At 47.3% G+C, this 26,874-nt stretch overlaps 1 protein-coding gene across 5 annotated transcripts in view; it reads right to left on the bottom strand.

The window, feature by feature from the left end:
* The window catches only part of KIF21B (kinesin family member 21B), a 69,080-nt gene that overhangs the window by 8,533 nt on the left and 33,673 nt on the right, over window positions 1-26,874 (bottom strand). For 3 of the 5 annotated variants that reach the window (XR_007953804.1, XR_007953805.1, XM_051998678.1), the window contains 19 exons: window positions 26,237-26,428; window positions 25,850-26,049; window positions 22,016-22,123; window positions 20,153-20,221; window positions 19,354-19,583; window positions 18,752-18,899; window positions 16,988-17,182; window positions 16,774-16,875; window positions 13,125-13,290; window positions 12,434-12,485; window positions 12,211-12,268; window positions 11,562-11,767; window positions 11,395-11,469; window positions 9,819-9,932; window positions 8,217-8,255; window positions 4,065-4,201; window positions 3,426-3,606; window positions 2,637-2,801; window positions 2,254-2,371 (listed from right to left, as the gene is read on the bottom strand). Coding sequence is in view for 2 of the 5 variants with exons in the window: in XM_051998678.1 (XP_051854638.1) it covers window positions 2,254-2,371; window positions 2,637-2,801; window positions 3,426-3,606; window positions 4,065-4,201; window positions 8,217-8,255; window positions 9,819-9,932; window positions 11,395-11,469; window positions 11,562-11,767; window positions 12,211-12,268; window positions 12,434-12,485; window positions 13,125-13,290; window positions 16,774-16,875; window positions 16,988-17,182; window positions 18,752-18,899; window positions 19,354-19,583; window positions 20,153-20,221; window positions 22,016-22,123; window positions 25,850-26,049; window positions 26,237-26,428 (2,555 nt within the window). In the remaining 3 variants the exon portion in view is untranslated. The remainder of the gene's footprint in view (window positions 1-2,253; window positions 2,372-2,636; window positions 2,802-3,425; window positions 3,607-4,064; window positions 4,202-8,216; window positions 8,256-9,818; window positions 9,933-11,394; window positions 11,470-11,561; window positions 11,768-12,210; window positions 12,269-12,433; window positions 12,486-13,124; window positions 13,291-16,773; window positions 16,876-16,987; window positions 17,183-18,751; window positions 18,900-19,353; window positions 19,584-20,152; window positions 20,222-22,015; window positions 22,124-25,849; window positions 26,050-26,236; window positions 26,429-26,874) is intronic. The other 2 variants (XR_007953806.1, XM_051998679.1) reach the window with 1 other exon arrangement.

The following is a 26,874-nucleotide window of genomic DNA, read 5'->3' as shown; positions in this document are numbered from 1 at the left end:
GGAGGAGCCAATTTTCAAGCTGGGTGACGACAGACAATAATTGGGTCTGGAAGCTGGACCACCCTCAAGGGCTAGGTCAGGGACACATTCATCAAGTTCTCATATCACAAATTTGACAATTTTGAATGCTGTGAACTTGTCTTATTGACTTACACTGAACTTTCCTAGGAAATCTCTTCTGAATGACCTCACCTGTGCTTCAGGGTGAACTATAGAGAAACAGAGGCCAGACTGGGCAAAGACTGGAGGCAACCATGAAGAGACACAATAGAGGCCTTTCTGAAGTTGTGGCAATAAAATAGTAAAGCGGGATGTGTAGGAAAGGAACACTCCCAGTGCAGCCACACTGGATCTTGGGTACTAAGAGGACCCTTTCCTTCTAGGCTTCTGGAAAAGTAAAGCAGCCTCCAGCATGGTCCAGTTGGCCATGAAATAATTCTTAGAGGGATTGGTGATCTCATCAGGAGATTGGAACACTGCAATACTTTTTCCTTCCTTTAATATTTTAGGAATACCAGGACAACATTTGGGAGAATGTTATCCGTTATTTCTCATATTTGCTACGAAATTCAATCTACCTTCATTCTTTGTAACCCTATGCCTCTCAAATAAAAAATAAATTTATTTTATTAATGATTATATGACAGGTTCTATTGCCATTTGGGTCAACTTACAATTGATCATTCTGAGATCATGATGTTCCATGATTCTCAGCCATAAAAATACCATAGGAAGAATACTTAGTTATGAGGAGCTTTGGCAGCTGTGAGTTGCTTGGGGTCACTAAAACATTGTACAAATTTGCCAAATGTAACGTGACCCAGTTCATTGTCCATGACTGCATGTCATTATCTGAGTGATATATGCTTTTCATCCACTTTGTTTTTCTACTGTGGATGGCTAAAACCATTTCTTCAAATGATAATGAATTTTGTTGAGATTTTTAGTATTTACAGGGCTTTTTAAAGTGAGTCTTACATTATCTATGGATAAAAAAATTCCCATCAACAAGGAATCCTTTTATTTGGACTCTACACAGATCACCTTGTGGCAGAGGTGGCAAATGTTTCTCTCTCCCTGGCTTATGTCTTTTTTTTTTTTTTTAATAGCTTTTTATTTACAAGTTATATGCATGGGTAATTTTGTTGCATTGACAATTGCCAAACCTTTTGTTCCAATTTTTCCCCTCCTTCCCCCCACCCCTTCCCCCAGATGGCAGATTGACCAATACATGTTAAATATGTTAAGGTATAAATTAAATACAATATAGGTATACATGTCCTACCAGTTATTTTGCTGTACAAAAAGAATCAGACTTATAAATAGTATACAATTAGCCTGTGAAGGAAATCAGAAATGCAGGCGGACAAAAATAAAGGAATTGGGAATTCTATGAAGTGATTCATACTCATTTCCCAGAGTTCTTTTGCTGGGTGTAGCTGGTTCAATTCATTACTGCTCTATTGGAATGGGTTATTATGTCTTTGAAGTTCAGTAGGTCATAGAACACAGCTGTTTCCATGATGACATCTGTCACAGAATTTTACATAATTTTAAATATGCAGGGGAGGCACCTTATTTAAGAACTTTTAAGCTGCATTTTGTTCTGCTGAGTTAAAAAATATTTTTAAAATCAGCAAAATCTTGTATTCTCTATATTACTTAGTCTGTGCAGGGATTGAAGATGTGATCCATAGAAGAACACAAGTTGTGGAAGGCTGTTTTTCCCTCTCTCATGATTTGATCCTTGTTATAAGCAAGGACCATTCTCCTAATGATTTTATAGAGAAGAGAATCCCACAGGCATGTGGGATTTAGAATTGTTGGTAGAGTCTTGATTATTATTATTATTTTTTGTAAAAATACCAAATATAGCCTGTTCCATTCTTTTTCTTTCTGAGACATCTTGAAAGATGACACACTTTTAAAATTGTATTGTTTCTAAAGTGGATTTCTTCTGTATGTATTTGATCAGGTACAAAAGTACTTTCCTGCTTCAGCGTAAGGGCCATTTTCATTTCTACACAAAGTGAAGACTGGACACTAATGTCCAAATGTGGTGGGTCCCACTATGATAAAAATAGCCTACGTGGAAAATACATCCAACCACAAAATGGAGAATAACACAGCCACCTTGCAGGGTAATGGCGAGGGGCAAATGAGACACTGTTTGGGAAAGTACTCAGCGCAGTGACTAAGCATGAGCACTTAATAAATGCTTGTTGTTTAACTGAGTTCGTGGGCAGCCAGTACCTTCACATAGTGGTCCTTGGAGCCCGTCACCACAAGATCGTGCTGATTGGAAGTCTGGCTGACGGTCAAGCACATCACGGGGCCAATGTGGCCGGTCAGCTTGCCAATGGGCTGGAATCTGTTTGGGGAGGAAAGGATGCGCGTGGGACGTTGGGCAGAAGCGGCCCTCTGGGCTGGGATGTGAACAAGGCAAGGTTCTGACCAGTCTCAGTCCCAGGAGACGCTTCCCTTCAGATACCCCAGGTTCCCCGAGAAGCCAAGTTCCCCATGCAGGAATGGGGGTGTCCAGCCCGATCCAGGGAAACGCCCAGCCGCCTCCTGGGGTCTGTCTCCCACCCAGGGCAGCGTCCTGCCCGGCCCCGCCGGCCCCTCGCTGCCCTGACCTGTTGAGCTCCCAGACACGGACCGAGTTGCCAGAGGCAGCGTACAGGGTAGTGCCGGTGGGGTTGAGGGCAATCTGGTTGATCTGGTGCTCGCCCTGCGCGCTGGTGATGGTGCGGTTGGTGGTACTTGCGCAGGCGTCTCCGGAGATCACTTGGCCCGAGGACCTGGTCCGGCCCGTGGGGAGCACAGTTAAGACCTGATGGCAGCCTCCAGCCTCACACCAGGAGCTCCCCTTTTAGGATAAGCCCTCCCCCGGACAGAGGAGCTCCCCGCCCTCAGAAACATCTCATCTCTGAACTTAGGGTGCAGGGACTTTCTAGAGCTCATCTGCCACCCTCCCATCCTTTACCTGTCTACCTCAGGGTGGCCGGGGATGGGGGAAGTGGGGGAGGGTAGAAATGTCTATGGAAATCCCTTTTCATGCTGCACACAGGTGAGCAAGAGTCCGAGCTTACCTGCTCACCTTCTGGACAAAGCACCGGACAGGCCTGCACGTCCAGCCTGTCACCTAGAGCCCCCTCCCCAAGGCTACAGTGCTTAAGGTAGGCTGGAGGCCGACAGCCAAGGTGAGGTTTGCTCAGTGGGTCACAGTGCCCGGCTCCTGGGGGCTCCCGGACACGGGGACGGTGCCAGACAAACAGGGCCCTCTGGGTGCTGGACCAGTGCGCCAAGCCCAAGCTGCCTCAGCTTTCCTAAGGACCCTCAGCAGGGCACTAGGGGAGTCCTGGGTGGAGGAGCACCCACGAGCACGCTGGGACTACGGGGAGGCAGGGAGGGGAGGTACCTACGTGAGGGTGCGAATGCACTTGGCGGAATCCCGGATGTCCCACACCTTGATATAGGACGTGGAGACGGAGAACACCAGGCCCAGGTGAGCGCAGTACTTGATGGAGACAACATTGTTGGGATGTCCCTTCAGAGCGGCGATCTCCTGCCCCGTCACCAGGTTCCACATCTTGCAGCTTCTGTCTGTAGGGAAGAAACCCCGGGGGCAGACGCAGGGGCATCTGTCAGGGCCAGTCCATCAGCCCCGGCACGAGACCTCCCACCAGCCTGTCTACAGGGGTCTGGGCACCAGGAGCTCAGTGGGGCAGAAGTGGGGGGAGAAGCGCACGACACAAATCCAGCAGAAACTAAGAGTTTCATAAGTACTGAGGGTGGGCAAGGGAAAGGAGAGCCTTGGTCCGTGAAAAGCAAGGGGAGGTTAGTCAGAGGCGGCTTCCTGGGGGGTCAAGGGATGGGAACTAGGAAAGAGAAGGGTCCGAGGGAAAGTTTGGAGACGGGAGACATCGAGGTGGGAAGGCACGGAGGGGGGAGAGCAGAGGCGGAGCGGGGAGCGGGGTCTCAGACTGCACGTTCGGACACAGGCGCGCTCTTCCCAGGAGCCCTGGCCTTTTTCTCCCACTTACGGTTTGTTCCTCACATACCTTTTGATCCTGTGAAGAGCAGCTCGTCAGTGGCATCCAAGCAAAGAATGGGCTTGGTGTGACCCTCGGCCACTGAGACGCACTGCAGGGGAGCGGTCCGGGCGCTCTTGGCCCCGCCGATGGGGTTGATGATCCCCCTTTCCAGGAAGAGAAGGAAGAGACACTTAGCCAGGCAGAGAGACGAGCACAGGACTGAGGATGGCTCAGGGGAAGGAAGAAGGGAAAGAACGAGGAGGGGAAACCAGAGGCCAGTCTCACAAAATAATCCCAAAGAATGACTACGAGTGGGTGAGTGTGTGAGGGGGACTTGGGAGGTAGAAAAGGATGTGCCTTATAAAGGCCGCTTTCTCCAACAGTAACTTCTGTCGGCCTAAACCCAAACCGGCCACTAGGGAACAGGTGGGAAGAGGAGACGTATAGTCTCTGACCTCCTGAAACTTCCGGTCTGAGTGTCTTCTCTAATAGGGTCAAAGGAGAGGGAAATTAGAACAGAATATAAAGTAGATAACAGAAGAGGAACAGAAGGTTCCTTCCTGGCTAAAGCAGCTCGCTGGGTTTCCCATTTCCATCATTAATTTACCTGGGTACATGTGATAGAAATACAGAGATGATAACCCTTAGGCCACTATTTCCCTTCTTCTACTTAACTCTCAATACTTGGCCATTAGTCAGTTTTTAATGGGTTAAATATGGCCAATAATGAGCCTACTATACATTCACACACACACACGAAGACACATACGTATCTACCTACTACTGGATCACATGTCACAACATATTAAATACCCTTCAGAACGCTCACTTGTATCTCAGTTCACACAGAATTAAATGGTTTAGCGCTAGAGGATGGAGCTCTGGCATAATAATTAATCAAAATTACTCACACTATGTGATTAGGCATTTGCTGGATTGCAAAAGTTTTAGCTTCGTGGCTAAATACTACAGGTATCCAAGAATTGTTGAATGAATGGGATTCCAAGAAGGAAGATTTGTTTCTCAAAAAAGTAGAAGCGTCATATATGGGAAAGATAATATTATATTGATCTGTCTATCTGGAAAACAAGTTCTGAGGGACAGCACGGCAGAGTGAATAAAGAAATTGCCTTGGAGGCCAGATTGCCTGCATTCAGGCTTAATCTCTGACCCATAATTAACGAGGTCCCTTGAGCTTAAGGTCTTAGGCACCTCTCAAGAGTTAAATCAGTGGGACTTGTTTTACACAGCAGGATACCATCAATGATGTACCAGACATATATCGTGAGGCTCATATAAGCACTCTGCTTAAGTTGGAAATCCTCACACATATGGAAATATGGAAGATAAAGATAACAGGATTGTGGTAAAGTGCCATGGAAGGACTTAAACTCAATATATATATATATTCAATATAATATAATAATAATATCAATATATATATTCAATATATATATGAACACACACATATTTATACACACAGACAGAGAAATGGAGAGAGAAGAGACAGACACAGAATTAAAGAGAGCAAGAGACTGAGACAAAGAACAAGAGAGAATGAAAGATAGAAGAGAATGAGAAAGACAGAAAGATGAGAGAATAAGGATGAGAAAGAGAATGAGAGAACTAACAAGAGTAAGAGGTAAAATGATTTGTCCATTCTCATAATGTATCTTTCAGATAAAACAAATAATGAAACACACAGAAAGGATGAGAGAAAGAGAGAATAAGAATGAGAAAATGAGGGAGAGAGAACAGAAAGACACAGACAGAAAGAATGAGAGAGAGACAGAGAAACAGAGGGAGAGAGAACGCACTACACGAAGATGTATTCTGGTGAGTGTCCCTTACAGGAGCTCCTGTTGACTACATGGCTATATGTAGCTGGAGCCTTCAGTGCATCCCCCATTGTTCTCACAGACAGCCATCTCTCCAAGATGCTGCTGTTTGGGACCTAGAAGGATTCCCAGTATCCTCTCAATTTTCCACACTAGTGGAGAAGGGAGAAGACACAGATGATCCAATAAAATATTAATTTTTTTTAACCCGCAGCTATTCCTGCAGAAGAGTTTGAGATGCAGCCAACCCAACATGTGCTTCTGTTTTCTGCTGTCACTTTGTGTTTTCCATTGCTATCTATCCTCAATTCTTCGCTCCGGCCCTAGGCAAGGATGGAGGAGGGCCAGCAATGACAAGGATCATTAGGAAAATGGATCATCTGAGAACTGATAGCCTTGTAGGAAGCTCCACCTTCAGGGACCTATGCAAGCAGAAGGATCAGGACCAGGCCATACATCAGAAAGCCTCACCAGAGCTCCCTCCCCAGCTTCTAGAGGCTCTCGGCCCGCAAATCAGGCTGCTCTCACCTGGTGCTTAAATATGCTGCAACAACATGTTTAACCTGTATTGTTATACTTGCTGTCCAGGAGAGGGAGGAGAAGAGGAAGGGAGGGAGAAAAATTTGGAACACTAAGGTTCTGTAAGGGTGAATGTTAAAAATTTTCTTTGCATATATTTTGAAAAATTAAAAGCTATTATTAATATATATTTTTAAAAAGAATACACTGCAACAATGCAATAAGAAATACTAGACCAAGAGTCAGAGAACCTGGCTCACCTCCTGGTTTTGCTATTTCTTATTTGTATTATCTGAAAGATGCCCATGGGAATGGGCCAAACATCTGACATCTCTGGGCTGCATTTTCCTCATTTATAAAATAAAGCAGCTTTTTACCCTAAGTTACAACCCCATATGATCTCCTGTAACTGAATGTGGGGATCACAAAATAAGGATTAATATCAGCAAATCTTTGACTGGTCCAGGTGCTATCTGGGATCCCTTCTAGCTCAAAGTCATTTTTGATTCTAAATCTGAATCTGAATTTCCAAGGTGGAGTGACTCTTATCTTATCATTGCCCGTGAAGGGGGTGCTGTGGTACACACAACCTCCTCCCTGGCTCTGACACGCAGCGTCTGGATGCCCTTTTTGGTCCCTAACATCTCTGGCTCCCACAGAGCTCAGCTCAGCTGCCCGGAGATTCCCCGGCTGCTGGGGCTTCCTCCCCGCAAAAGACTTTGTCCCTGTTTTGTAGATAGGTACATGTCTCCAGAGAGCACACAGACTTTAGTACAGTTAGAAATAAAGCACTTTGCAAACCATAAGGTTCTATATAAATGCTCTCTCTCTTTCCATAGATAGATGTGTATTTATAAATGCTATAATCATTGGGTTGCGAGGATCAAATAATACTCTATTTATAAAGCCCTCTGCAAACCATAAAGTTCTATGTAAATACTCATTATATATGTGTGTATAATCATGTAACAATATAAAACATATGTAATATAGAAGTATATAATATAATTATACACAGACACGTGTGTGTATGTACAAATGCTATAAATCACTGGGTGCTGAGAATCAAATAATACGCTTTTTATAAAGCCCCTTGCCCACCATAAAGTTCTATGTAAATACTACACATACACACGAGAACACACGCACACACACAGGTATAAATGCTACAAATGCCACGTCCCTCGCACAGTGCTTAAGCTTAATGATTCCTGACGGCCGGAAGCCGGCAGGACTGCCCGAGCCCTCCTGCAGGGTGTGCTGTCGAGGGCGGGCGGCTTTTCCTGACTCCCGGGGTCCCTTTCAGAGGCAGGGCCCATCGGGGCCCCTGGCAGAATGGGGAGCCGAGCCCGCCATCCGAGGCAGGAGGGGCTGTGGCAGGGGACCAGGGGGTCTGTGTCAGCACTTCCTGCGCCCCAGGAGGACCCTGAGGAGGGGGCCATAGCCCAGGGATTCCCGGGGCCCCCTCCGGAGTCCAGGGAAGGGACAGCGGGCGCTCCAGCGGCGTGCGCGCCCCCCCGCCCCTGCCCCCTCAGAACTCCCTCCCTCCCCAGTGCAGCAGAAGCTCAGAGCTCCACGGAAGCCATTCAGCCAGCCTGAGAGGGAGGAACCGCGCCTGTGGGTGGGGGCAGCAGGAACAGGGGCTACAGAGAACCAGTCACTCGATGAGGGGGGATGCAGGACGGGGGGCACGGGCGGGCAGCATGCAGGGGGCATAAGGGGGGAGAGAGGCGGGCAGGCGGAAGAGAGACACGTCCGAGATGGAGAGAAACACACAGAAAAGGGGACGCTGAGACAGGGAAACCAAACACGAGCGCTGTACCTCAGGACCTCCGAGATAGAGGAGTCGCTGTCATCAGACCTGGGGAGGGCAGAAAATTAGCTGGATTAGGGGGTGGGGAGAGAGGAGAAACGGACCGACAGGAGGAGGAGGAGGAGAGGCGGCAGCGGCAGACTCGGGGAGTCAGAGGGTTATTGCGGCAGAGAGCCGGGGTCGGAGGGGGTGCGGGAGAGGGAGACAGCGGGCGGGGGCAGAGTTAGGGCCTGGCCTAGATGCTGGGGCGCCAGGGGGACCCTCCTGAGAGGATGGGAAGAGGTGGGGAGGGCCGGCCCCGGCGGGGGAAGGAGGTGGTGATGGTTCCTGGCCCTGTTTGTCCGGCTCAAGCTCTCCAGCTGCCCCACAGCCTAAGCCGGAGGGCGCCCTGCCCTCAAGCCCCCAAGTCTCTCCCTGCCAGGGCCAGGGCGCTTCTGCAGAGCAGGAGGAAGCAGCTGCCCCAGCCCAGCGGAGCAACCCTCCTGGGCAAGAGGCGGGAGCGAGCAGCGGAGCAGCCCCCGGAGCCGGGCAGCCCACGTCTGGGCTCAGCATCCCTGGTGTCCCTGACCCGCAGAGCCCGGGCCCCTCGCCCTGCCCTCGGGCTTCCTACGCTGAGGCTTCTCGCTCTGGACGCCTTTGGCAGGGATCCCCATGTCCCCTCCTCCCACCGACCGGGACCCTCTCAGGGCAGTGGCTGGAGGTCAGGGACAGAGCTTCGGGCTCCATTCCTTCACCGAGGGCCCTGGGCCCACCTTTGTCACCCACGAGTGGTCAGAAATGGCAGGAGTCAGGGGGATTGGGGGCAGCTTAGTTTTCGCTGAGGGGTTTTTTCAAGTCCAATGTGGAGGATGGTCAGGGACGGAGGTGGGTTAATCCTGACCCCATGAAACAGACAAAAAGGGGGTTACCACGTCAGCACGGGAAGGAGGCCACGGCAGAGGAGCCCCCCTAATGCTCCATGCCGGCCGAGCCGAGAGCCCTGAAGCTGGGGGAGCCTGAGAAGCAGCCCCTGGGAGCTGGTGGGGAGGGGGCTCTCCAACACCCCCAAAGCAAACAGCGCCCATCACAGAGGCGGATTCCCTCCCTCCTTCCTTCTAAGTCTGTGACACAAGCACCAAGTAAACGTGGGGTGGGGTACCCAATGCAGAGCAGCTGTTGCCCACCGCTGGCACAGCACCCCCAAAGGAGGCAGCTAGAAACACGTCACAGAGGTCCAGAGACAAAGCAGGGGCGGGAGGACGTGGCACTTAGAGCCCCATCCCTGGGCAGTGGGGGCCCTGCCGGGGCCAAGAGGGGGCCCAGAGGCAGCAGAGAGGGGTCGGGGGCACAGGCCAGGGTGAGGGGCGGCCCCGAGACTTCTCCCCTCCCTGCATTCTATGCCGGAGGACCAGAGCCTGACTAGTCTCCAGAGAGGACGATGACATTAGGAGGGACGTGAGGGTCTTATGCTTTGGAAGGGGCCCTGGGAACCCGGAGGAAGGGCCGGGAGGAAAAGGAAGGGGGAGGGAAGGGATTTAACGTCCAGGCTCGGCTTCCTCGCCCCTGCTCCTCCCCGAGGACACCCCTCCTCCCCCTGGATCCCAGCCCTTGCCCCGAGGCCCCAGCTCTTACTTGTCCAGTGCTGACCCCTGGCTCTGATTGCTGGTGAGGCGAGAGAAGACGTTACGGTCATTGCGGGGCCGCGTAGGGGGGGACGAAGGGGGTGTGAAGGCCATGTCCGAGGACCTGGAGTGGGGCCAGGAGCAGAACAGGGGAACTCACTACCTTCCAAGGCTCCATTCTGGAACAGCTCGGTTAGCAGGGTCTCCCTCCCTCAGAACCTGATCTGTGTATTTTGTTCCCCCGTGTAAGGACCCCCTCTCTGCACGCTGACTGACCGACTGCCTGGGAACTCAGGTCTGGACTGGGGGCTGGCCACGGGCGATCGGGGCCCCGGTGTTCGTCGGGGGTCACCCAGCCCACACGCGTCAGAGGCTGAATTTGGGCCCGATTCCAAAGAGTCGTTATCTATTACACCTTGCTGTCGTCCCAAGTCTAAAACCGACTTCTCATGGTGAGAAAACTTCCCTACAATGTTGAGAGACAGCATGGAGTCGGACACTAGCTCAGCCTGACACCGACTAGCACGGGACCCCGCCAAGTCCCTTAAGCTGCCCATGGCCCCGGAGGGCCGTCTCAAAGACTAGAAATTACAGAGAGCGAGCCACACTGGTCAAATGGATTTCTTCTGGTAGGGTCCTCCACAAGGAGGGCCAAAAAACCCCTCCCCCAAACAAAAATCCATCCAGTCAAAGAGCCCAGCGTCCGGCCCAAGCCTGTCGGACAGCATTTAAGTCCATCAGAGCCGAGGAGAACAGTCCTTTGTAAACGGCTCATCTCCCAAGGCTGGCTCAGACATTTGGGTTTGTGCTTGTAGGGGAAAGTCCCCCTCCTGACCCTCGGACACAGTATGATTCAGCTGAAAGATCTATGGACCAATGGACCAAAAACCCTGAATTTCTGGACTTGAAATCCGGTTCTGCCACTAATTTACTGCGTGACTCTGGACCTCAGCTTCTTCCAACATGGGAATGGGACAATCTGCACAGTTCCTTTCAGAGGCTCTGTCTCTGGTTCTGAATCTCCACAGAGATAGAGAAAATCTCCTAGAGATTAATGTCACCACATAGATACCCATCCTCACCACAACCAGCCTTCCAGGGCTGCCTGGGGACCGACTCAACCTGTATTCTCTGCTCTGGCTCCCGAGTTCCCACTGCCAGGCCCTCAAGGACTTTCAGAAGAGTAATCTGAGGGTTAGGGCGCTTGCACTAATGGAAAGGACCAGAGGCACAATGGTTTTTTAATGCAAAAGCCATTTATAGCTGACATACGTGAAATGACTTTTGAGAAGCAGGCTTTCGTTTCTGATTGGCTTGGGCTAAGGCCCGTATGAAAATTAATTCACAATTCTCCGAGTCCATGAGTGGCAAGCGTAGGAAGATGGACTAGGGGTATTATAGAATCTCATGGGCTGAAGGGGTTCACTCAGAAGCCTCCTCCCGTTGGGGGAGCCTCTTCCCCTCCAAGGCAGCTAGGTGATGGAGAAACTGGGCCAGGATTTAAAACTGCCAGGGGCGGCCCACAAGTGGATGACCTCCCACAGAAGGTACCATGCACAACGCGGATGACCAGGGTTGGCCCTTACCTGATGGGCTGCCCTCGGTCATAGGATTTCCTGCGGGTCAGGGGGGACGTTTCAGAGCCTCGTGATTGCCGAGGGCTGGAATGGTAAAAGTGCATGAGCCCAAGGGCCTCCTGGGCAGCCCGGGCAGTCACCCCCCGTCCCCCTCGCTCCCCTGTGCCCGTGCTTACAAGGTGCTGCCCCGGGTGGGCAGGCTGATGGTCCGGGAGACCTTGTCTCGGTAGTAGGGGTCTCGGATGGAGAAGCCCACGCCGTCCTCTTTGATCTCCACGAGGGAGGCCAGGGATTTAGTGATGTTCTTGGTGGAGATGTCCAGCGGGGGGCCCAGGCACTCAGCCGACACCGCCTTCATTTGGGCCGACAGCTTGGGCTCCCCCTGCAGAGGGGCAGGCGAGAGGAGGGGTACTCGGTGGGAGGGTCGGGCCACAGGCAGAATGCAGGATCACAACTCTCAGGAAGGATTCCCGACCCGGGCAGTGACTTTGGCTACCACTGTGGGCGTACGGCAGAGTGGACAAAGTCCTGAGGTTTGAGCCTCATCTCTAACACTAGGAATGGGACTGTGGGTGGGTCACAGCCTCTCTGAGCCTCAGTTTACCCATTTGTAAATTGACATAATTACATTTGCATTATTTTCCTTTATAGGGTATTGTAGTGAGGCTCAAATAAATAATGTGCACCAAGTGTTTTACAAGCCGCAGACCCTATCTGAACCACCCTTCGGGAAGAGAAGACAGGAGTCATGCTGTGTTGGAAATGGAGGAGAGAGTGGGGAAGGCATTGGCAAAGTGGGAAAGGAGGGGCCATCTGGTTACTCACCTTGAACTTGAAATCATCATGGCTCGTAGAACCTTTCATGGTGAAGGACTGGGAGAAGCTAGGGGAGACAACGAGGAGGCTCACTCACTTTTTTTGCCACCTCCTGAGCTTGGGGTCTCTCCTCAGGCCGGCCCAGGGCCCCCTGCTCCCATGGGGTCCCCTCCCAGCCCTTCACCTGCTCTGCCAGCTGGGTCCTGGTTGTTTCCTCAGCAGGGAAACTTACCTCCCCTCTGAGAACTCGGAGATCTCCTCATCTGTGCTGCAATATCCATTCTCTGTGAGAAGAAAGGCTCTGGTAAGGTGAGGGGAAGGGAGAGGAGAGCCAGAACCACCCGCTCCTAGGAGGAGCTGCCATGGGGAGAGGAGAGCCAGAACCACCCGCTCCTAGGAGGAGCTGCCTGTGGGGAGAGGAGAGCCAGAACCATCCGCTCCTAGGAGGAGCTGCCATGGGGAGAGGAGAGCCAGAACCACCCGCTCCTAGGAGGAGCTGCCATGGGGAGAGGAGAGCCAGAACCACCCGCTCCTAGGAGGAGCTGCCTGTGGGGAGAGGAGAGCCAGAACCATCCGCTCCTAGGAGGAGCTGCCTGTGGGGAGAGGAGAGCCAGAACCATCCGCTCCTAGGAGGAGCTGCCTGTGGGGAGAGGAGAGCCAGAACCACCCGCTCCTAGGAGGAGCTGCCTGTGGCGGGGGAGGAGGGAGAGGGAGAATGCCTTTCGTGGCTCGGAGTTTCCCCTTTCACTCCTCCACCCCCCCCAAGACCAAAATGAGTCTTAACGAGTAATTCTATGAAACTGGGCTGGGCAGCAAGGGGAGATGGGGCTGGGCAGCTCCTGGCCCGCACGTGGCCAGGGCTCCGATGCAGCCGATGAGCTGCTTGTGCTCCCCTGCCAGAGAGCCCCGCTTTCGCCCCTTACCCTGCTGCACATTGTGGATCAGAGCCTGCAGTTCAGGGTGAGCCTCAGCCTTCTCTCGGAGGGCATCCAGGATCAGATGGTTCTGAGAGGAGTTGTTCATGTCCGTCTGCCTCAGCCTCCCCTCCAACAGCCGAATCTGGGCTTCCTTCTGGGCCACCTGTAGACCCTAGTGAGGAAGGAGCAACAGAGGGTCACCCATCCCTGCCTAGGGGTGGCTTGTGCTAAGCACAGTCCTTCCCCCCATCCCCACTTCCCCAAGAATGGTCCTGTTCTTTCCTTTCCTAGATATTATGGAGTCAAACATAGGGAAGGGAACAGAGAGAGAGAGAGAGAGAGAGAGAGAGAGAGAGAGAGAGAGAGAGAGAAAAAAAGAGAGACACACAGAGAAAGACAGAAAGAGAGAGAGAGAGAAAAAGAGAGAGAGACAGAGAGAGAAAGAGACAAAAAGAAAAAGAAAGAGACAGAGACCCAGAGAGAGAAAGAGAAGACAGAGAGAAAAAAAGAGAGACAGAGACAGAGAGAGAGACATAGAGAGACAGAGAGAAAGAAAAAGAGAGACAGAGACAGAGACATAGAAACATAGAGAGAGACAGAGAGAGACAAAGAGAGAGAAAAAAAGAGAAAGAGAATCAGACAGAGATAGAGAGACAGACAGAGAGAGGGGGAAAGAGAGAGGGAGGGAGGGAACTGCTCTACTTTAACCCCTTGGGAAGGGCCCTCACATCCAGAACCATGGATCCTAACTCCATTCTTTGTGTCACATCACTCCCTTCATGGTTGAACTCTGCTGATAAGTAATTTTTGCCTTGAATTAGTCTCTGGAAATACTTTTTTCCTTCTCCCAAGAGATTTTAGCGTGCTAGACCTTCCCATTAGATTTTTCCTCCCACTTGATAGTATTTTTTTTTCTAATTATATGTAAAGATAGTTTTCAACATTTACTTTTTCTTTCATTTATTTATTTGTTTGTTTTTAATTAAAGCTTTTTATTTATAAATCATATGCATGGATAATTTTTCAACATTGATCCTTGCAAAAACTTCTGTTCCAAATTATCCCCTTCTTCCCCCCACCCCCTCCCCTAGATGGCAGGTAGACCAATACATGTTAAATATGTTAAAATATACAACATTTGCTTTTATAAGATTTTGATTTTCATTGCTTTCTCCCTCCCTCCCTCTCCAGTCCCCTCCCCAAGACAGCAAATAATCTGATATAGGTTATTCATGTACAATTAAGTTAAACATATTCACACATTAGTCATGTTGGAAAAGAAGAATCTGAACAAAAAGAAAAACCAAGTAAAAAAGTGTAAATAGTGTGCTTCAATCTGTATTCAGACTCCATAGTTCTCCCTCTGGATGTGGATGGCATTTTCCATCATGTCTTTTGGAACTTTCTTAGATCATTGTATTGCTGAGAAAAGCTAGATCTATCAAAGTTGGTCATCACACAATGTGGCTGTTACTGTGTACAATGTTCTCCCAGTTCTGCTCACTTCACTCAGCATCAATTCATGTAAGTCTTACCAGGTTTTCCTGTAATCTGCCTGTTCAATCCTATTAGACTTTAAATCTCAAAAAGGCCTTTATACATCTGTCCTTCATATGGTGATGCTAGTTGAAAGGAGAAGGAAAGGCTAAGGGCAAAAGAAGTATGGACGACACTAGGTAACTAATGACTCCAAAATGGCAGTGTAGCACTGAAGAACAAGTTGAATTTGGACTCGCAGAGCTTGGGTTCAAATCCCACATCTGCCAATTACTATTCAACTCTCCTAGGTCTCAGGCTTCTTACTTGAAAAATGAGGGCATTGGACTAAATGAATCCTGTTCTTGTCAATAAAAAGTTATTATAAAATAAATAAATTAATTTTTAAAAAGAGAGAAAAAAAAAAGAAAGAAAATAAAAAAATAAAAAAAAATGACTCCTGTTCTAAATCTATGAGTTAGTGATTTCTTTGGGGGCTCAAGTTGCTTGTATCTGAAATGGATTCACAACATACATCCCTGCCCTTTCTGTACCTCTAACTCCCTCATTCTTCACCCAAGTACCCTTCAGGCTTAGCTCTACTTGATCTACAGATCAAATTAACAGAATTGAGAATTGTTTCATAGAATAATTAACCTGCCTCTCTCCTCATTCTATTTTTTGAGAGATAATGTTATTCTTACTGTACCTCTCCAGCACCTAGCACCATACTCCAGGCACACAATGAAGAAGACAAAGATAAATGATCATGGACCCACACTTAACACCATACACTAAGATAAGATCAAAATGGGTCCATGACCTAGGCATAAAGAACGAGATTATAAATAAATTAGAGGAACATAGAATAGTTTATCTCTCAGACTTGTGGAGGAGAAAGAAATTTGTGACCAAAGATGAACTAGAGACCATTACTGATCTCAAAATAGAAAATTTTGATTACATCAAATTAAAAAGCCTTTGTACAAACAGAACTAATGCAAACAAGATTAGAAGGGAAGCAGCAAACTGGGAAAACATCTTCACAGTTAAAGGTTCTGATAAAGGCCTCATTTCCAAAATATATAGAGAACTGACTCAAATTTATAATAAATCAAGCCATTCTCCAATTGATAAATGGTCAAAGGATATGAACAGACAATTTTCAGAGGATGAAATTGAAACTATTACCACTCATATGAAAGAGTGTTCCAAATCATTATTGATCAGAGAAATGCAAATTAAGACAACTCTGAGATACCACTACGCACCAGTCAGATTGGCTAAGATGACAGGAAAAAATAATGATGAATGTTGGAGGGGATGCGGGAAAACTGGCTCACTGATGCATTGTTGGTGGAGTTGTGAACGAATCCAACCATTCTGGAGAGCAATCTGGAATTATGCCCAAAAAGTTATCAAACTGTGCATACCCTTTGATCCAGCAGTGCTACCACTGGGCTTATATCCCAAAGAAATACTAAAGAAAAGAAAGGGACCTGTATGTGCCAAAATGTTTGTGGCAGCTCTGTTTGTAGTGGCTAGAAACTGGATGCCCATCAATTGGAGAATGGCTGGGTAAATTGTGGTATATGAATGTTATGGAATATTATTGTTCTGTAAGGAATGACCAGCAGGATGAATACAGAGAGGACTGGAGAGACTTACATGAACTGATGCTGAGTGAAATGAGCAGAACCAGGAGATCATTATACACTTCGACAACAATATTGTATGAGGATGTATTCTGATGGAAGTGGATTTCTTTGACAAAGAGACCTGAGTTTCAATTGATAAATGATGGACAGAAGCAGCTACATCCAAAGAAAGAACACTGGGAAATGAATATAAACTGCTTGCATTTTTGTTTTTCTTCCCGGGTTATTTCTACCTTCTGAATCCAATTCTCTCTGTGCAACAAGAGAACTGCTCGGTTCTGCAAACATATATTGTATCTAGGATATACTGCAACATATCTAACATATATAGGACTGCTTGCCATCTAGGGGAGGGGGTGGAGGAAGGGAGGGGAAAAATCAGAACAGAAGCAAGTGCAAGGGATAATGTTGTAAAAAAATTACCCTGGCATGGGTTCTGTCAATATAAAATTATTATAAAATAAAATTATATATATATATATATATATATATATATATATATATATGAGATAAATGATCACCTTTTCAATGGAGGCTTTGAGAAAGTTGTCCAACAATAGTCGAGCTTCAGCCAGAGAGCAGGAGCTGATGACCACTGATGTGTCCGTGGAATCAAGTTCCTCCTAGAATAGGGAATTGAAAGGCAGATGGTCACTCCCTCCCAGTTATAGTCAGAAAGGCAAGAGAGAAGTGGGCTTAATTTCCTTTCCACCCCCCTAGGTGCCCAATAGTCACCTTGGTCTCTTCCAGCTGTACAATGGTGGCCTGGCAATCAGAAATGCTGTCATTAATATAGTCTATATTGGCTGCGAGCACCTCAATCTCTTCACTCAGCTCCTGTAGGCCCTTCTCCTCCTCAGGGCTCTCCTCCTGAAGCTTCTCCCTCTTTCTCCTCAGTGTTTCCTGAAGGAGAAATAGCTCCTCCCTTTTCTATGGATGAAATTAAAACAGAAGAGGAGGATCATCATCATCATCATCATTATCAACATCATTATCACCACAATCAACATCTCACTGTCATTTCAACATTATCATCATCACCATCTTCATCATCACTACCACCACATCAGTAGCAGCAGCATAACAATTACCATAAGCACCATCACCATCATCATCATCATCATCATCATCATCACCATCACCATGACCATCACCATCAACACCATCATCACCATGACCAATGTCATCACCATCACCATCATCATCATCACCATCACCAGTAGCATCATCATTGTCATCATCACCACCATCACCACCAATATCACCATTATCATCACCATAATCATCACCATCATCATCATCACCAGCATCATCATCACCTCCATCATCACCACTATCATCACCACCACCATCATCTTCATCTTCACCACCATCACCATCACCATCACCAGCATCATCATCATCACCAAGGGGCTATGTAGTGGATGGAGATGTGGCTTGAAGTCCTACCTCTGACACATATTGGTTGGTTGACTTGAGCAAGCAATCTCAGTGCTTTAAGTCGCAGGTGTCAAACATGAGGCCCTGTGCATGTGGCCCACAATAGTTTTGAATGTAGCAGAATCATATTGAATGTGGTTCCTATTGGAATAAAGTAGCGTGTGTGTGTGTGTGTGTGTGTGTTGTGTGTGTGTGTGTGTGTGTTTAAATCAGCACAGAGTCTGTAGGGATCCTATGTGTGATTAGTGGCCCCCTTTTCTATTTGATTTGACACCACTGCTCTAAGTCAGGGATTCTTAAACTTTTTCCACTCACGACCCCTTTTTGCCTGTGAAGTTTTACATAAACCCACCTCGAATCTGAGCGCATGCACAGTGCAAAGTGTGCATGTTGTATGCTCAGAACCAAGAATGCAGTAAAGTCAAGTGACGCAACAAGGACGAGCACTCGGATTCATTATGCCTTGGAGTTTGAATTAATTTTAAGTTGTTGTGTTCAGAAACCTTTCACTGTTGCCAAATTTTTTGTGGCTCCCACATTCAGTTATGCAATCCCATGTGGGGTTGTGACCCATGGTTGAAGAAACTTTGCTCTAAGTAAGTCTCTGAGACCATAATTTGCAGAGAACGTGCCCTCCTGCATTTGTAAAGTCTCCTCATTTAAGCGTTCCCTGTATCAGTGCAATCAGAGATCCAGTCCCCATCTCCTATCCTAGTATTTCTATAGTGCTTTAAGATTTGCAAAGTCCTTTATATAGATTATTTCATTTGAATGTCACAAAAGGGAACAACTGTTAATAATTCCTTTAAATAGGTTCTCCTTATCATTATCCTGAAAAGGAGGAAGCATGGCTGAGGAAAAACAAAATGTCTCTCTTTTCTCTAATGAGTAAATGCTTCCTTCAATTCAACTCATTTATGTAGCCCTACTATGTGCTAGGTGTGGGGCCAGATGCAAAATTAAGAGACGATGGTTCTATCCTTTTGAAACTCCCACCGGGAAAAAGGGCATCAAAGCATTTTACCCCAACCTTAGCCCCAGGACCCCATTCTCCTCTACCTTGATGAGCCTCTCCATATCAGCCTCTAGGTTGACAATGGTCATCCTCTGCATGACAATGTCGATGATGCGCCGTTCTAGGGACTGCCACTTTAACCTGGCAGCTTTGCTGAAGCTCTGGCTAGCCCCTTTCTTCTGGAACTTTTTCCTGAAGGGAAAGGAGGTAAGAAGCTCATCACTACCCAGATCTCAGCTCCTGCCACTGCCTCTACCCATATAAAATGCCCAAATGTTTCTTCTCTGTAGCTAAAGTAAGAGTTGTGTGTTGGGGGAATAAGGGTGGGGAGGGAGCAAGAGTGAGAGGGTAAATAAAGAATTTATCAAGCTCCCACTATACTCCAGTCAAGGGGAATATAAAGTTCCTGATCTCAGGTCACTTAAAAAAATAAAACTTAAGTTTTTAAACATATATATATATACATATATATATAACTTATAAACTAACATAAATAAAACATAAACATTTTAAAATAACACAAAAAGGAAGCTGCTACAGTTCCAGTGGGTTTCTAGTCTGACCTCATGGAAGGGCCCTGTGACCCCTTGATTGGAAAGTCTCCCTGGTCCCACAAATTGTAATGCTCTGAGCCACCCAGTCTGACCTGGCAGGACGGGTGCCATTGACCGGGGTCGCTGGATCCCCCAGAAAGTGGTTGATCTTTCGGTTCCATTGACGCACGATGCTCGAGACTGACCGGGCTCCAGACTCTGCCTCGGATGATGTGGTGCTGGCTGACACTTCTGCCCCCGAGTCCAGCATGGGAGGCTTTGCCGCTACCCGCCCTGCCACCCGCTCTGACATGGGTTTGGCCAGGCGTCGCAGAGCTGACACCTGAGAGGAAAAAGGAGACACCGTGGGCTTCCCATAATTCTTAGCTACCTGGAAATCCCATGCTGGGACACTAGAAAAGGCCTCAGAACAGGGGACAGAGACAGTCCAAAAAGCCTGGGTTCTGATACTGAGCCACAGGGATGGCTAGAATGATATTGAGGGCCTACGGAAACCATATGGGCATTTATCCAGATAAGGTCTAGAGCTCGGGGCAGAGAAGGAACTTGGAGAGTTTCTGTATCTGATAAACAGTGAAAAATTAATGTGCAAATGATTTTTACTACAATATATAATTGAATATCTGCTAAATTTGAGTTAATTGCTCAGACACTATGGGTAAGAACCTACAGCCCTGACCAGGATACCTAAGGAGTCCAGAATAGGGAAAAACTGTTCCCAAAATCAAAAGGAGCCACCCCTCCAGACCCTCGAAGAATTGGGGAATAACCCCCTTCAGCAGCAGCCAGTCAAAGATGAAAGCTCTCTTAGTGGTGGTGGTAATGGTGGGTGGGAGGGAGGAGAAAAGGGGGTAATTTCAGGGGGATTCCTGCTCACTGGGATGAGCTCACCTCCTGGGTTTTCCTCCTCAACACCATCTCCTGCTGGCGCTTCTGAGATTCCAGAGCCCGGATCTGAAACTATAGGAGAGAATGGGGTCAAGGATGAGACAATCTGCATTTCGGATCTCAAAGCATTCCAAGTTTACTGAATTGTTATAAGGAGTGGAATAAGGAGGTCTTTCTCCATCTCTACTGAAAGGGAAAACCCAGAGGGCCATAGGATCTGAAAGCATCCTATGTTCACTGGATCATTATAAGGAGTGGAATAAGGAGGTCTCTCTCCATCTTTACTGGGAGAGAAACACAGAAGGCCAGCTGCATAGGGTGGGGGTCTTCTACAGAACAGTGACTCCCCCCCACCACACCCATTTGGTGAATTGCTTCTCTAATAAAAGGCATGTTCACCACCCAGTTTGCACCTGTGTGCAACAGAACTTTGACAAGAGAGCACTTCTCTATCCTTCCCTGGGATCTGAGACTCATAGATTTGGTTTGCCCGTGAAGACTCCATAATGGCTTTGAAGGCACTATTAACTAGTTATGTGATATTGGAAAAGTCACTCTATAATTCTTTGGCCTAAAGTTTTCTCCTCTGTAAAATGAGAGGGTTTCTAAAGACCCTTCTCATTCCCCATTTTACATTTTATTGTCCAGAATTGTCTCTGAAATCCTTTCATCCATCCACCTAGCATTTATTGAGCAACAATTGTATGTTAGCTCTGGGCAGGGCACTGGCAGTACGGCAGAATCATCTGCCCTTAGGAAGCTTAGTTTCTACTATCCTTTCAAACAGCCCAAGAATCTTCTCCAAGAGTTATTATTCCTGCAGCCAGTAAGGAACTTTCACTGAAATGACAGTTGCCCTTGGTCAGCAAGGGGAAGGACCGAGGTCCTCACATAAATTATAAATCAGCCAGAAGGAACCCCAGAAATTCAAATGAGAATTTCCCTAATAAAAGAGCCAATCACCCAGATTTTGCTTAAAAACAGTCTATTTGAAACAGCTCTAATAATAGTCAGGAAGTTTTGCCTCCTATCAAACTGAGATTTGAATCTCAGTGATTTTCATCCTCCCACTGCTCATTCTGCCCCCTGGGGCTTCCTTCCCATGACAGCTCTTCAATAGAAGGCAGCTACCCCGTACCTTTAGATCTTCCCTCCTCCAGACTATTTCCCATATGGCATCCAAGTTACCCATTTCTAGATGCTCTCTTCTTTATCAATCAGGGCTGAGAGGACCTTATTTGATCAATAAGGTCCCATTCTCATTTTCACAAAAGGGGAAACTGAATCACAATGACAGTTTCTTATTATACATCTAGTGCTTTAGAGTTTATAAAGTGCTTTCATTCATATCCACAATTACCCTATGGGATAGGTAGAGAATCTAGGGCTAATTGGTACTTCTCCTTGTTGAAATTTTATAAATGAGTCAAATAAATTCCAGTGGGATAATAAGTAAGTGACTACATATCCAAGCTCATTTGGGTCCCATAGTAGCAAAGCCAAGATTTAATCACAGGACTTGACTCCCTGAACAATATTTGAACCTAAATAAGTAGGCATAATGCTATGAATTAGGGTTATTTCTACTCAATAGAAAACTACAGTTAATGGAGTTCATTCTTGGGCATTTCCTCATGGCTGCTTTCAAACTCCCAATACTGAAGACTTGTTTGCTCATCTTTCTGTCATTCTAGAACAAAAGCAGAGGGTCCAGCCCACCAGGGCCAATCCTAAGCATCAGCTGCTTCTGAATTCACAAGGACTGAAGGCACTAGGGGTTGAACAGGAAAAACTCAAGAAGGATGCTCTATGCATATGAACTGGGGTAAAGAGTGGTAGGGGAAGAAAAGTGGAATTCCCCCTCACCTCCTGCCGCCGTTGCTCCTTCTTTAGCTGGGCGATCTCCCGGTTCCTCTTGGTTTCTACCAGCCGCCTCCGCTGCTGCTCCTCCCTCATTTGCTTCATCAAAGCTACCTGTGGAAGGGTGACAAAGCATTAGCATGAAGAGTTGGTCTAACAGACAAGGAGAGACCCACGAATGGAATAGCCAAGAAGCAATTGGATGCACTCTTTATGGTCCATCAGGAACCATTTTAATCGAGGGGTCTCACACACACAGAGGGACCACGAGGGAAAGTAGTGATCAAGAACTACTGTTTTTAGACAACACAGACATATCCAGATTCTTGGCTTAGGAAAAGAAGGCACAAGGTGCAGAAGGCCGTTAAGATCCCCATTATCCAGACACAGAGAATCTCAGGCTTGTAAGAAATCTTCAAGCTCACCTAGTATAACCCACACTTAAGCCGGGATCCTGGACAGTCTTCAAATCTCCTGAACAATCTGGTAATAGGGAACTCATTACCCCTCCTGAGGCAGCCCACTCATTGTACTTTCAGAAGCTTCCATTTTTAGGTTCTTCCTTTCAATGAGATAAAATTTTTTGCTCTGCAGCTTACACTCATAGTTTTGTCCTCTTATGACAGGGAAGCCTCAGCCAGAAATATAGTCATCAAAGGGCTAACTCAAGTCAGGATAAAAATGAAGATAACTCTAATCTCTAACATTTTAATTTCTCCTTTTTTTTTTGCTAAAGGTCCACTAGCAGCCTCTCGCCTTGAGCACCCTGAAACAGAGGCCTCCTTTGTCCAGCCCAAGTTATGGATGGCTCTGAATACAGTTCCAGGGAATTCCTCTTCCTGATCAAGCACACATTTCTCCAGCTTCATGCAGAAACAGCCAAGGAGGTCTCCTGGCACATCATTAACAACTTGCAGAAACGTGGATGCAATGTTGCAGAGCCTGAAGAGATGACTACAGAGTCCAAGTGACCAGGTATCATATGCCAAAGGTAGCTCACTTGGCTCCCCTCTGGATTCTTACTCAGTACTAGGCCACCCAGAGGGCCAATTTAGGGAACTACCTTATGCTGAGCAGCTGTTGTGACAGCTCCATGATGAGTGAGGAGGCACTGGTTTGTCATAGGGATTTGGAAACCTGCCCTAAAACTGATATACAGCCACAACACACCATCTGAGACGTATGGGAACATCTGGTTGGTATGGATGAGTGACTAAACTCTCACTTAGGCTGAAACAAAAGTATTTTCTCAGAACCTCAAGCTCAGGATCTGAAACTGAGTGTTTATGGTCTAAGAACAGCTGGACACCAAAGTGATGGAATGATAGGGACATGTGTGCTTGGATTTGTTTGGAAATTTTAAATAAATTTTGGAGCTCCTGGTGTTTTATATAAAATTGCAATAGCCAAGATTATTGTGAGAAAACAAGATGTTTGATGCTTTGTTTTTCAGCCTTCTTAGGAAATCTGCCCAGTATGCAGGTTTCACAGGTAGCAGACACACAGGTTAGAAGGTAATGAGGCTGCTAAAGACAGCCCAGATACTAAATTTAGAAGATGACTGGGTCATAAGCCATCAGCCAAGGTATCTGGGAGTGTAGGTACAGACAAGACTGTTCATGGCATCCCTGTGATCAGCAGGAGGATCTTTTATTGATCATGGCATCCCTGTGATCAGCAGGAGGATCTTTTATTGATCATGGCATCCCTGTGATCAGCAGGAGGATCTTTTATTGATCATGGCATCCCTGTGATCAGCAGGAGGATCTTTTATTGATCATGGCATCCCTGTGATCAGCAGGAGGATCTTTTATTGATCATGGCATCCCTGTGACCAGCAGGAGGATCTTTTATTGATCATGGCATCCCTGTGACCAGGAGGAGGATCTTTTATTGATCATGGCATCCCTGTGACCAGGAGGAGGATCTTTTATTGATCATGGCATCCCTGTGACCAGGAGGAGGATCTTTTATTGATCATGGCATCCCTGTGACCAGGAGGAGGATCTTTTATTGATCATGGCATCCCTGTGACCAGGAGGAGGATCTTTTATTGATCATGGCATCCCTGTGATCAGCAGGAGGATCTTTTATTGATAATGGCATCCCTGTGATCAGCAGGAGGACTTCTTGCTTGTCACAGACTCCTTCTATCAGGACAAGAAAATCCAATAGGTCCTTGTTCTCCCTCTTTCTCTTTCTTTCTCTCTCTCTCTGGAATATAATTTGCAGGCAAATTTTATTTTAAGTAGAGCCGGCAAACTGTATATAGTTTATTTTTATCAACAACATTCAAAACATCCTAATCTGGGGCATCATAGGCAGACACTGGGCTTCTCTCTAGTGGGACAGATCAGTGTGTTGACCTTGGCCACACTGATGTCATATTGCTTATTTGATGTGATGCTTGTTGACTCTGACATCAATAATAAATGCTAGTTTTTTTTGTCCTTGGTCTTCAGGCTTAGTAGTCAAGGAAAATGATAATGGCAGAGTGAACAAGATAGTTTCTTCTAGGCACTGTTCCAAGGTTATCTGGATTATGACCAAAGTCAAAGTGTCTTAGATTTTGGATTGTGGGAAGGTCTACCTTTTGCGACTATGTACACTTTTCAACATTGTCTTTTTTTTTTTTTTAAGCTTTTTCTTTTCAAAACATACGCACGGATAATTTTTCAACATTGACCCTTGCATAGCCTTGTGTTTCAGATTTTCCCCTCTTTAGATGGCAAGCAATCCAATATATATGTTAAATCCAATATAACATTGTCTTCTTGACCTTCAAGCCCTATGACCTGGTTTCTTACTTGGGGACCAGGAGGAACCATTTCCTTTAGTTGACATCTTGGGGTAATGAATCTGTCCAGGTGATTCTCACAGGTTTACAGTTCCAACAGCTGCTTAAACTTCATGTAGGGGACTTCACCTCCAAAGAGAATCACTGATCAGTGAATGCACCGATCAGGTTGAAAACTGTATGCTTATTTTGCTAGAGCTTGCACAAGTGTAGACAACAGAATTTAAGCTCGTCTACTACACAATAGATCTTTAATAAATGTTGCCTGTTGGAACCAGCAATACCACTAACAGATCTATATCCTAGAGGGATAAAAGAAAAGGGGAAAGGTCCTATTTGTGCAAAAATATCCATAGCAACTTTTTTTGAGGTGGCAAAGAATTGGACATTGTGGTGGTGCTCATCAATCAGGGAATAGCCGAATAAGTTGGGGCATTTGATGGGAATGGAAGACTATTGTACCATAAGAAATGGCAAGGAGGATGATTTCAGAAAAACCTGGGAAGATGTATATGAATTGACACAAAGTAAACAGAACAAGGAAAACACTGTATACAGTAACAGCAACATTATAAAGACTTAGCTATTCTGCTCAAAACAATGACCCATTCTCAAAATGGGGGCTGAGAGGGAGGGAGGGAGAAGAGTCAACAAAGATGAACAAATAGGGGACAGAAAGCGGAAGGTGTGGACGCAGCCGGAAGGGCAGCAAGAGCCGACCCGGCACGCCAGAGACCAGAGCCCTCTGAGGCTGAAGCAAAGCCTTCTTCGGAGAGGAAACTCCACACTGCAGCAAGGTCAGCATTAGCCTGGACCAGGGTCAGCCTGGTGCTGTCAGGTCCCTAGGACTGAGGAGACCAACGGCCCCAGAGCCCCAGCAGTCACTGCACCAACCCGGTCAGTCCGGCCTCCCGCATTAGGGACCAAAAGGAAAGGTAAGAAATTGGGGGGTAGTGGAATAAACAGGCAAATGCAAACCAGCATGAAAACAGGCTCCCTCGCTTCCGTGGGGGTGCATCCCTTGCTCCCCGCGCCCTGCTCACCTTGGCCTTCTTCATCTCCGCCACCTCGGCCTGAAGCTTCTTCAGCTCCCTCTCGTACCGGGACTGGTTCTTGAGCAGCCGCGCGTGCTCCTTCTGGGCCGCCTGCAGCTTCTGCAGGTCCCGATTCATCTCCCGCAGACGCTTCTCGTAATCCGCCTTGATCTTGTTGGCTTTCTCCTCCGTGTAGCACTCCATGGTGCCTGGGGCAGGAAAGAGCAGGGGCTGAGATGTCAGAACCGGGGCCCGGGGCTCAGGACAAAGGCAGGGCTCTGTCCAAGATTGGGCTGATTACAAGGGGCTCGGCTCCTGAGGGAGGAGGGGTATAAACGCTCCCTGAAGGCGGGGGCCAGAACCTTGGGCAGGCGGTGCATGGACCCGTATACGTACTGAGGTTCTGGAGCACCCGGTCCCGCTCGAGCTGGGTGTCCCGGATCTTGTTCTGTAGCAGGATCAGCTTTTCCTCATACTGGTGCTTCAGCGTCTGCAGCCGGCGCTGGCTGTTCTCCAGTTCATCAATCAGCTTCTGCTTGATCTCAATCTCACAGGTCAAGTCTGCCAGGTCAGCTTGGAAGTTCACCTCTGTGGGCGGGGGTTATGAGGGCACGGGGGTGAGGAGAGGAGAGGAGGGGGAGACACAGAGAAGAAGGCAACTAATTGGCACAGTGGGTAAACTTTGGACGTGGGACGCGGGGAAACCCATCTCAGATACTTCCTCTCTAACTTTATTTATTTATTTATTTATTTTTAATTAAATAACTTTTTATTGACAGAACCCATGCCAGGGTAATTTTTTACAACATTATCCCTTGCACTCACTTCTGTTCCGATTTTTCCCCTCCCCCAGATGGCAAGCAGTCCTTTACATGTTAAATCCTCTCTAACTTTAGAACAAGAACTAGGGAGAACATCGTACACAGCAACAAGAAGATTATGTGATGATCAACTGGGATAGACTTGGTTCTTTTCAACAATGAGGTGATTGAAGGCAATTCCAATAGACTCATGGAGAGAGCTATCTGCATCCA

Source organism: Antechinus flavipes, chromosome 4 (genome assembly GCF_016432865.1).
Source record: "Antechinus flavipes isolate AdamAnt ecotype Samford, QLD, Australia chromosome 4, AdamAnt_v2, whole genome shotgun sequence".
In the NCBI taxonomy this organism is placed as follows: domain Eukaryota; kingdom Metazoa; phylum Chordata; class Mammalia; order Dasyuromorphia; family Dasyuridae; genus Antechinus; species Antechinus flavipes.
The sequence above is the reverse complement of the archived record's forward strand: the minus strand, read 5'-3'. Positions and strand labels throughout refer to the sequence as shown.